Genomic DNA, 11,011 nt, shown 5'->3' with positions numbered 1-11,011 from the left:
ATGAAAGGAAGGCTTTTCACTTTCTACCTTCTATGTTGCTTAGGGAATTTTTAAAACCACATGCATATATATTTTTTTAACTTAAAAAGAAACAATTGAATGTTTTTTAAAAGTAAAATAGTAGATGCTCCCTAAAAAAGGAGAAGGAGGAGGAGGAGGAGAAGAAGAAGAAGAAGGTATAGGCCTGGGCTTGACTACTCATCATGAGCTGCCCACTTAGGAATTTATAATCAGGTCACCCTATGAGGTTACTTTCCATAGAACCCCCTTCCCCCCTCCATAGCACATAATTAAATTTGGTTTTCTCCTGTTAACCTGTCTTATGCCAATTTGATTAGACCAGCCAAAGAGCCTAGAAGAGTAGGAGGAAAATGTTTCTGCCCCTTAATTTGAAATATTGAAAAGGTGCACAGAATATAAGTTTGTGATATTCATGCATTCTTTCAACAAATACATACTGAGAACCTCTTAGGAACCAAGTATATAACAGAATAGAGTGATGTTTAAGTAGTATGATGCACTGACACAAAGAAATGTGACATAATTATTAAAATACTAACTAGAAATACTCATAGGAAAGTGCTCATGAAACAAGGTAAAGTAGAGCACACAATTTTATAGAGACCATGTAAAACAATGTACAAATTGTAAATCATAATAAGTCCACTAAAAAAAAGATTTCAAAGGAGTGGTCATAAGGATGCTTTCCAAACTTGAGTAAAATAGAGGAACTTAGGGAGAACTTCAACGGAGAATTAGAAAGTATAAGAAAGAGCCAAGCAGACCTAAAGATTACAATAACTTGCCCTAACCGGTTTGACTCAGTGGATAGAGCGTCAGCCTGCGGACTGAAGGGTCCCAGGTTTGATTCTGGTCAAGGGCATGTACCTTGGTTGCGGGCACATCCCCATTAGGGAGTGTGCAGGAGGCAGCTGATCGATGTTCCTCTCTCATCAATGTTTCTACTCTCTATCCCTCTCTTCTTGGCATTGACTCCACGAGATGTTGAAAGACGATTCGAGGAATCTGACACCACGCCTGATGAGTAGCGCTGTCCAGTTCTGTGAGATTTGATGGCTGTGGAACCAGCTGCCTGATGGCTCTTTTAACTTTGTCCCACAAATGCTCAATTGGATTGAGATCTGGTGATTGTGGGGGCCACCTTAGCAAGGTAAAGTCTCCCTCGTGTTCTTGAAACCACTCCTGCACAATATGAGCACCGTGGCATGGCGCATTGTCTTGTTGGAAGAAGCCATCTCCATTGGGATACGCCATCAACATGATAGGATGAACTTGATCAGCAATGATACTTAGGTATGTTGTGCTATTCAGACATTTATAATGGTCTGGCCCTCTAGCAACTTTAGTGTGAAATTATAGCTAATTTGTCTACAAATGTCAGGTGGTCATAATAATCTGGCTACTCAGCATATATGCTGAGTGAAATGAAAACCACATTAGCAGGAATTAACAACAGATTAGCTAACACAGAAGAATGGCTCAGAGGCCTGGAAGACAGACTAGTGGAAAACAACCATTCAGAACAGAAGGAAAAAATAATTGAAAAACACAAGGATAGTTTAAGGGACTTCTGGGATAGCATCAAGCACTCCAACATTCACATTATAGAGATCCCAAAAGGAGAAGAAAGAAAGAAAACAACAGAGACTTTACTTAAACGTATAATGGCTGGGTCCTGGCCAGGTAGCTTAAATGGTTAGAGTGTCTTCCGGATATGCCAAGGTTGTGGGTTCGATCTCTGGTCTGCAGGGCACATACAAGAATCAACCAATGAATGCATGAATAATAAATAAGAGGAACAACAGTCAATGTATTTCTCTCTAATAATTTTTTTAAAGGAAATAATGGCTGAAAACTTTCCTAACCTGGGAAAGGAAGCAGATGTCATGGTGCGGGAAGCACAGAGAGTTCCAAACAAGATGAATCCAAAGAGACCCCACCAAGACATGTTGTAGTTAAAATGGCAAAAGTTAAAGATAAAGAGACTATTTTCAAGGCAGCAAGAGGGAAAAAAAGAATTACATTCAAAGGAAATCCCATAAGGCTATCAGCTGATTTCTCACAAAAATAAATTCAAAATGGATTAAAGACTAAAATGTACAGCCCCAAATCATAAAACTAGAAGACATAGGCAGTAAACTCTTTTACATCACTCTTATCAATATCTTTTTGGATATGTTCCCCCTGGTAAGAAAAACAAAAGAAAAAATAAACACGGTACTACATCAAGCTAAAAAGTGTTGCAGTCCTAGCCGGTTTGGCTCAGTGAACGTTGGCCCGTGGAGTGAACGGTCCCGGGTTCAATTCCCGTCAAGGCATGTACTGTGGTTGCAGGTTCCCCAGCCCTGGTCGGAGTGCATGCAGGAGGCAACCAATCAAAGTGTTTCTCTCACAGCGATGTTTCTCTCTGTCTCTCCGTCTCCAACTCTTTCTAAAAATCAATGGGAAAATATCCTCAAATGAGAATTAACAAAACAAAAACAAGTTTTGCACAGCAAAGGAAACCATCAACAACAAAAAAAGACAACTTACTGAATGGAAGAAGATACTTGAAAATGATTTATCTGATAAGGGGTTAATATTCAAAATATGTAAAGAACTCACATAACTCAACATCATAAAACAAACAATCCAATTAAAAATTTGGCAGAAGACCTAAATAATAATTTCTCCAGAAAGAACATACAGATGGCCAACGGACATATGAAGATGCTCAGCGTCACTAACCATCAATGTGAATCAAAACCAAAATAAGAGTCCTGGCCAGTGTGGTTCAGTGGTTAGAATGTTGGCCTGCACAAGGGAAGGTCTCAGGTTCTATTTCTAGCCAAGGGCACATACCTGGGTTGCAGGTTCCATCTCTGCCTGCCCCCCTCCCCCCGTTGGGGTGAGTGTGGGAGGCAACCAATAGGTGTGTCTCTCTCACATTGATGTTTCTCTCTCTCTCTCTCTCTCTCTCCCCACCCCCTTCTCCACCCCCACCTTCCTCTCTTCCACTCTCTCTAAAAGACTCAACGGAGCCCTGGCCGGTTTGTCTAGGTGGATAGAGCGCCGGCCTGTGGATTGAAGGGTCCCAGGTTCAATTCCAGTCAAGGGGCGTGCAGGGGGCAGCCAATCAGTGATTCTCTCTCATCATTGATGTTTCTCTCTCTCTCTCCTTGTCCCTTCCTCCCTGAAATCAATAGAAATATTTTTTTTAAAGTAAAAAATAAAAGAATCAGTGGGAAAATATCCTCACTCCTCGAGTGAAGATTAAAAAAACCCCCAAACAACACAATGAGATACTCACCTCAGCCCTGGCCAGTGTGGCTCAGTTGGTTGGAGAGTTGCCCCATGCCCCCGAAAGTCACAGGTTTGATTCCCAGGGGCGCATATGGGAGGCAAGCAATTCATGTTTTTCTCTCACATTGATGTTTCTCTCTCCCCCCCTTCCTGCCTCTCTAAAATCAATTCAAGAAAGTGGTTGTAACAGGATTTTTAAAAAATCAACAAACAGCAAGTGTTGGTGAGGTGTGGAGAAAAGGGAATCCTCGGGCACTGTTGGTGGGATTGTTAACCGATATGGCCACTATAGAAAACGGTGGAATTTCCTCACATTAAAAACAGAGCTGCCGGATGGCCCCGCATTCTGGGTATTTAGCTGAAGACATTTACATCCCTGTGTTCGTTGCAGCATTACCTACAATAGCCAGACACGAAACAACCTAAGCGCCCACCGATGGACAAACGTATGAAGAAAACGGGATGCATGTCCAAGGGAACATTACTCAGCCACGAGAGAGAACGAGCTCTTGTTATTCGCAGCAGCATGGATGGACCTAGTCCGAGAGGGTATTACGCTAAGTTAAACAAGTCAGACAGAGAAAGACAAGTACCATATAGTTCCACGTATATGTGGAATCTGAAAACGAATGAATACACAAAATAGAGAGAGAAAAAAATGAGAATAAAGTCTGATGGGGTGCAGGAGTGAATGGCTTTATTGCGCCTCGGGACCCTGCCCCTCAGGCTCTCCTTCGGAGACCGCGCCTCCGTCCGTAACGCTATCACCTCCGTCCATAATGCTCTCGATCCAGGCCGCGTAGCTCCCCAGCCGAGTGTAGATGCCTGGCTTCCTGCGGTTGCCACACACGCGGGATCCTGAGGTGACCATGCCCTCGGCCACGCCGTTGCACACCAGAGGGCCCCCAGAGTCACCCTATGTGAGAAAGGGCCGTGAGCGGGTGTTTATCTCCCCCCTCCCCCAACAACCCAAGAGTCCCCACGCTCTCCGGTGTCACGCCGAGCTCGACCCCTGCAATTCCCGCTCCTCCCTCCAGCCCAAACCTACCCCCTCCCCGTGTGTCAATCTCCCCAGGCCCCACCCACCACCGCAGGCCCCATCCACTAAGTCCCTGCCCTCCAAACCCCACACTTCAATGCCCCGCCCTCCCCCAGCCCCACCCCTCTCATGGGGCCCACCTCCCGGAGGCCCCGCCCTATTGCCCTAAGGGCAGGGACCAAGACTGAATGTCAGCATACCCACAGATCCGGCACATTCCCAGCCACTGATTCCTAAGTTGAAAAGGATGCACATGAATATTAGCAGTGACCAATCAAAGCATAAAATAATGTCCCTGGATATATCCTATTAGCCCTCAGAAACCTACCAGAGTGGCGTTCTCAGACAGCTGGGGGCGGGGTGAGACGCGTGTCAGGGCTGCGGGGAGAGCATGCAGCAGGAGGGACTGTGGCTAGACTCTGTGGGACCGGCAGGGGGAGGTGGGCATCAGGGTTGGGGGTCTCATGCAGCCAGGCTTGGCCGACCTGCAGCAGAAGGAGGTCGTGGTCGATGGTTTCCCGCCGGCTGCCCGGGTGGAGCACTGCTCGGGACACATTGTACCGGCGCTTGGAGAGTTCAGGTTGCGACAGGGAGTGCGCGCCTAGGAGCACCGTCACCGTCTCATTGGGCCTGGAGCTGGGGCAGGGGTCCATGTCAGATCCACGTCCCACCCCCGACCTCGCTGCGCTCAGCACCCACTGCTCAGCCACCAGGAAGCCGCCGCACACGTGCGTGCCGTTCACCTGCACCGATGCCATGTAGGGCCGCTGGTGGGGCGTGGCCTCGCTGCCGCCCAGGATCCGGCCCCGGGGCTGTGCCCCTGGGTGCAGGCAGATGGGCGTGAGGACTCCACGGGTGACGGCAGCCCAGCCCTCAGAGGCCCCCTCAGGCCACCCCAGCCCCCCTCAGACCTGGAATTTCATCATTGGAGCCCCCACCCCAGGGTCATAAATTCAGCTGCCTGGGGGAACAATAAATAGGGAGTAGCAGGGTCGGGGCAAATTCCATTCTACATATTGAGCCTAACAGTTTTGATTGAAACATAAGAAAAGTGGGGTAGACCAAACCAACACTCCTGGCAGCCACTGAACACGCGGGCTGCGCGTTCTGACTGCGGGGAAAGCTTGCATTTCAGACCCAAGCTTTGAGAATCCCCAGACTTCCAGAGCCTTCCATTCACCTGGGCGCTGCCCCCTTTCTGCCTACCTAGTGGGGTTGGGGGACAGTCCTTTCTGCCTGATGGAGGGGGCCCCATGGCTGACCACCCCGCAGGCTGGTGCCCCCCTGCTGTCAGCCCAGTCCCAGGCCCACTCTCACCACACAGGGCCACTCCTAGAAGGATCAGAGCCGCCAGGCGCACGGAGAGGTCTGTCATGGTGCTGCCGTGGCCTCGACACTGACCAAGGTGGGGCCCTGGGAGACTCTTATGAGAGGGGAAGGCGGGGCGGCTCCCACTGGCCCTATCTGCCCAATGGCAGTGGCCCAGCTGGGTCAAGGGGAGCCCGCCAGTCTGCTTCCGCCCGCCTCGAGATGAGGTTATCGTCTGTTGGACTTTGCACCGTGAGGGCTGCCTCCTGCCTCTGGGTACCTAGCCCAGAGCTGACCCTGGTGCGGGGAGCAACCCCTCGGGATCCAGGAGCAGAGCCGAGGGATGGAGCCCCCCCCCCCCCCCCAGCACCCCGGCCAAGTCTCCCACAGCGTCCTTCCAGCCCTCAAGTTTCGCAACAGCCGCTGAAGGCCACAGCGTGTAAACAACCCGTTTCCTCGTGTTTTTCTTTTCTTTTTTCTGCACCTCCCTCCTTTGTCTTCCTTCTCCAACTTGGAGAGGCAATTGGGTGGGGGAGGAAATAGGGTCACCCTACACCTTGTCGCCATTGCTGTGCCTCTGGGTCCTGACACCCCAACCAGTGGAATGTTGGAAAGGTGCAGTGTAGGGGCAGCTGGAAAGACCGTGCCTTCAACAAGGAAATTTTAATGGGAAGCTCAGGTCTGCCTTCAGGTGTGGCTCGACCCAGGCGCCTTGAACAATGTCAGGTCTTTGCTGCTAGTTTCCCACTTCCTCCTGATGGCTTCCCTCCTCACCAGGCTCCCCTATTGTGGTCCCAGGAACCCCAGACTCAGCCCAGTGGCTCAGCGGGCTCCTGCTCAATTCCCCATGACATCAGTGTCTGCAGCTGCCTCTGCTTGGCTGAGCCTGGATCACAGGCCCCTCCCAGGTTCTGAAGAGAAGAAAGGTGGCGGCAGGTGCTGGGACCAGAGGGGAGGGGCAGACCTTGAATATCCCCAGTGGGAACAGTGCACAATACTTTCCCCTCCTTTTTTTTTTTATCTCCTCACAGCAGATTATTTCATACGTATACAAAAGAATAGAAAATGACAAATGGGATCTGTTAGATCCTAACAGTTTCCTTATTAAAATCAGAAGTTCTGAATGAATGCCCATGAGGAGATGGGAGTCCGGATTATGTAAGAATGTTCAAAATTGCAACAAAATTTGGAAATGACCTAGGAAGATGGTGTGGTTCCATAAACAACCCTGAACATCTCCAGATGTCGTGTGGACAAGGGAAGGCCGCCTGGGTATAGTATTAAGTGGGAAAAGCAGGGGAGCTAGGCACCTTCCTGAGCAGCTGGCACCCGGGGGCGGCTGGGTAAGGGGAGCGCCTGCCGGCAGAGAAAACAACCAAGGCAGAGACCCCGAGGGGAACCCAGGGGGCTGAGCTCCAGAGGGAGGGCGTTTGGGTCCAGGGGACCGAGAGGGAAAGATTTATCCCAAACTCATGGTGTGTGTGTGTGTGTGTGTGTTGGGGTGTGGGTGTGGGGAGGAGCTCAAAACAGTTAGTTTTATCTGTTTCCAAAAGAAAGGTCAGATGGTTAAAAAAAATCTTGGATACTTGATTATGCAACTTGAAGATAATCAGTGAGGCTTTGGTCAAGTGTTTAAGAAACCAGTGTGGAGAAAACCAGAGGGAGATGCAGTAAGCGGGTTTGGTCTTTACCACAGGGGCTCTCTATAAAGCCGTTTCACCTGGAGTGGGTGGAGAGGATAAGATGTGTGTGAGTGGATGAGTGTGTATGTGTGCGCGCGCACATGTGTGTGTGTGTGTGTGTTGGGGTGTGTGTGTGTGTGTTGGGGTGTTACTTATTGTCACTCCGCTCATGTATTTGTTTGCCTGGGTGACTATCTCCTCCCCCATCGTCAGACTCTAGGCTGCATGATGGCAGAGGCCATGTCTGTTGCGGTCCCCACCCGTGGCCCCAGAGGGCTCCCATGGGACCAGGAAGACGAAAGAGGGTACAAGTCAGTCATGTCACCCCCAACCCCCAGAGCAGCAACTCCCACCGAGGCTGGGGGATGCCTTGGGAATCTTCTGCTCTGCGCCTCCCCACTTGTCAGAGCAAAGGGCTGGGGAGTGGGGAAGGGCTTGTCTCTGTCACCAGTGAAACCCCCGTCCCTGGCTGCTCCCTTCCCGGACAGCACTCACTCCTCCCACAGGGAAGCAGGGGTTCAGAGACGGCCGCCAAGTTGCCCAAAGTCAGAGCTGGGGCTCGAACTCAGGCTCCTGAGAAGGGCTTCGCCTCTCTGCACCTCCGCTTCTCTGTAACACAGGGCACCGAGGGGACCCGCCGCAGGGGCCGGAGAGGAGCCGACACTTGCAAAGACTGAGGTTGATTCCTGCACCTGGTGAGCACTCAGCAAACACCTGCTACAGCGGCTTGTGTCGTGGCCACTTGTAACTCTAACTTAATCATGTGTGAATGCGTTTTACAGGAGGGAAGCCAGAAATGGCAAGTGGCATCCTTTTGTGCCAGGATGGGAAGGAACTTCTGACCCCAATGCCCTGGTTTTGCTGCCACCTGGTGGCAGCATACTTGTGAGATGCCCCAAACACTCTCCTAATTACTTTTTCTTTTTAATTTCTTTATTGATTAAGTTATTGCACATGTGTCCTTATCCCCACATTACCCCCCATCTCCCCACTCATGCCCTCACCCCCCTGTTGTGTGTGTCCATTGGTTAGGCATATAGGCAAGCATATAAGTCCTTTGGTTGATCTTTTCCTCTTACCCCCACCCTCCCCTACCTTCCCTCTGAGGCAGTGGTTCTCAACCTTCCTAATGCCGCGACCCTTTAGTACAGTTCCTCATGTTGTGGTGACCCCCAATTTCATTGTTACAAATTGAACATAATTAAAGCATAGTGATTAATCACAAAAACAATATGTAATTATATCTGTGTTTTCCGATGGTCTTAGGGGACCCCTGTGAAAGGGTCGTTCGACTCCCAAAGGGGTCGTGACCCACAGGTTGAGAACCGCTGCTCTGAGGTTTGAAGGTCTGATCGATGCTTCTCTGTCTCTGGATCTGTTCTAACTACTTTCAATCTCCAATTGCACAACCAACAAACACCCAGACACATTCTACAAAACAGAGAAGGTTTTTATTCTGCCAGATGCTGCGTGAGGCAGCATGGATGGGCCTGGCCAGGGGCAGGTGAGGTGGGGTGACTGGGGCAGCCCTTTCTAGTGGCTCCTACTTGCAGGGTCCCTGGGGTGGAGAGGAGGGCGGTCGCTGTGGCTGCGGATGATGGAGTTGATCCAGTTTGCATACTGCGCGACGGGGGCAAAGGCATCTGGGAAGAAGCCGGAGCCGCAGCTTCCTCTGATGAAGGAGTCGATCCCGTGGATCAGCCCGTTGCAGACCAGGGGCCCGCCGGAGTCCCCCTGTGCGGGGCCAGGTGAGGTTAGGGGGCTAGGCTCCCAGGGCCCCCCACCTGCCTCCCTTCGGGGCTGGGGAGTCCTCCTGGCACCTGGCTTGCAGTCCTGGTGGCTGAGGCCGGGTAGGAGTGGGTGGGAGCTGAGAGGGGGTGGCAGGTACTCACAAAGCAGATGCCCGCGCGGCGCCGGGGCACGAGGGTGCACACGTTTGTGGGGCGGCAGAGGGATGTCACCACGGTCACGTTGAGCTGCTGGAGGACTCTGGGTGGTGGCTGGTTTGTGCCCAGCCGACCCCATCCCATGGCCAGGCACCGTACCCCGTCACCCACACCTTGGCCCTGCTCGGGCAGGCTGGCCACCTGCACGTTGGCGTTGATGGTGGCTGACCCGTTGAGCTGCAGTGGGCAGGACAGAGCATCAGAGTCACATGGGGCAGCGGGTGCCGACTCTCCCCGCCCTGGGCCTGTTTCCCCATCGGAGGCCCCAGGATAGTTCTGGGATTTTATGGAGCTGCATGGCCACCTGCCAGATGCTCCCCACCCTGAGCGTCTGTGTCCCCATTTGTGCAGGAGATGCAACCACAGTGGCTCAGGGTGAACTTGAACGTGTCTTGAGTGCAGTGAACAGTAGGTACCAAACTGTGGGCAACACCAACGACAACAGAGCCCTTGTTCCGGAGCCTGACAGAGAGTGATCATAGCTCCGCAAGCCGTGGGGGAGGGACGGTTTCTCCCTCCAGCCTCCCCCAGTCTGAATGTGGGGCACTTTGCCCCAGTTCACAGACAGGGACTGTCCCTGCCCTCTGCATCCTCTTGTTCACGCGCACAACAGCCCTGCCAGGTGGGGCTGATTTCCTCGGTCACACAGGTGGAGACGGAGGCACAGAGATGACCTGCCCCGTGAGAGCCAGGTGTGGCCTCCGGCCTATCGCCCCTGCTTTGCCCTTCCCCACCTCAGGCCCCAGGCCTTTACACCCGTGGGCATCCCTTCCCTGCCCCGGGCACCCCTTGGCCGCCCGGCTGGCCGCCCACCTGCAGGAGCACGATGTCATTCAGCAGCTGCTGGGCATCGAAGCCGTTTTCAAAGACTTGCTGGACCCTGAACAGCTGCCTGGTGGGCTCACGCCGGCCCAGGTTGTGCGCCCCCAGCACCACCTGCACCGTCTGGAAGTTTCTGCAGCAAAGTGGGTGCAGGAGGTGATTCGAGGTGGCTCTTGGGTTTGGGGGTGGGAGAGAAACCCCAGAGCTCAGCCGAGCCCAGGCCCAGGCCCACGGGGGGCCTCACCACCCAGGACCGATCTTTGGGCTCCTTGGCTGAATGCCTGGTGAAGAAGGTGCATGAATGGGGGCGCCCTGGAGGGGCCCAGACCCTGGTCTCACTCCCCTCCCCCGCCACCCCGACTCGCTTTGACAGACATGGGAATGGAGGGGAGAGGGAGGGCATGCCCGGGAGTCACTCACATGCCATTCACACAGTGCGCGGCCGACATGACAAAGTTCGGGGCCACCAGGGTGCCGCCACAGAAGTGGCCTCCACTCCGCTGCAGGGACACCATGAAGGGCCACGCGTGGGGCTTGGCCTGCCGGCCACCCACAATCTCGGAGGCCAGCACGGGGCCTGGAGACAGTCGGGGGGAGTGTGGTGGTGAGTGTCATGGAGGGCCCCTACCCCACTGGGCCAGTTGGCCCTGGAACTCCCACCCAGAACCTCTGGGTCAGGACTCTTTCGTGCTTGTTGCCAGGAGAGGAAAGAGGGGCCTGCCACCGCCTCCTGCCAGGGCACAGCTAGATCTGGGCTTCATTTGGCTTTGGAGTCCCCAGAGCGTGCCCACTGACCTGCCCCCACTGGATTCCTTGGGCCCCTCAGAGCCTCAGTCTCCTCCTCTGGAAATGGGTCTCCTCATCCCAGCCACCCCTCCCCGTGAGGAGAAGGGGACCACTTAAGTCAGGCG

General features: G+C 52.8%; 2 protein-coding genes across 2 annotated transcripts in view; both read right to left on the bottom strand.

Moving 5' to 3' along the window:
• Window positions 1-3,978: 3,978 nt before the first annotated feature.
• Window positions 3,979-5,757, bottom strand: LOC102756294 (complement factor D). Its single transcript, XM_006764850.2, has 4 exons — window positions 5,660-5,757; window positions 4,828-5,162; window positions 4,671-4,691; window positions 3,979-4,219 (listed from the first exon to the last, which is right to left on the bottom strand). The coding sequence occupies exons 1-4, from the start codon at window positions 5,715-5,717 to the stop codon at window positions 4,001-4,003; spliced, it is 633 nt and encodes a 210-aa protein (XP_006764913.1). The 5' UTR covers window positions 5,718-5,757; the 3' UTR covers window positions 3,979-4,000.
• A 3,007-nt stretch (window positions 5,758-8,764) lies between these two features.
• Window positions 8,765-11,011, bottom strand: part of ELANE (elastase, neutrophil expressed) — a 2,387-nt gene continuing 140 nt past the window's right edge. The window contains exons 2-5 of the mRNA XM_006764849.2: window positions 10,521-10,677; window positions 10,092-10,233; window positions 9,225-9,455; window positions 8,765-9,066 (exon numbers count right to left, since the gene is read on the bottom strand). Coding sequence (XP_006764912.1) covers window positions 8,866-9,066; window positions 9,225-9,455; window positions 10,092-10,233; window positions 10,521-10,677 — 731 coding nt within the window. The 3' untranslated portion in view covers window positions 8,765-8,865. The remainder of the gene's footprint in view (window positions 9,067-9,224; window positions 9,456-10,091; window positions 10,234-10,520; window positions 10,678-11,011) is intronic.

This window comes from Myotis davidii, unplaced genomic scaffold (assembly GCF_000327345.1).
Source record: "Myotis davidii unplaced genomic scaffold, ASM32734v1 scaffold198, whole genome shotgun sequence".
NCBI classification, from domain to species: Eukaryota; Metazoa; Chordata; class Mammalia; order Chiroptera; family Vespertilionidae; genus Myotis; species Myotis davidii.
Note: the sequence above shows the minus strand (reverse complement) of the source record. Positions and strands in the feature narration are given on the sequence as shown.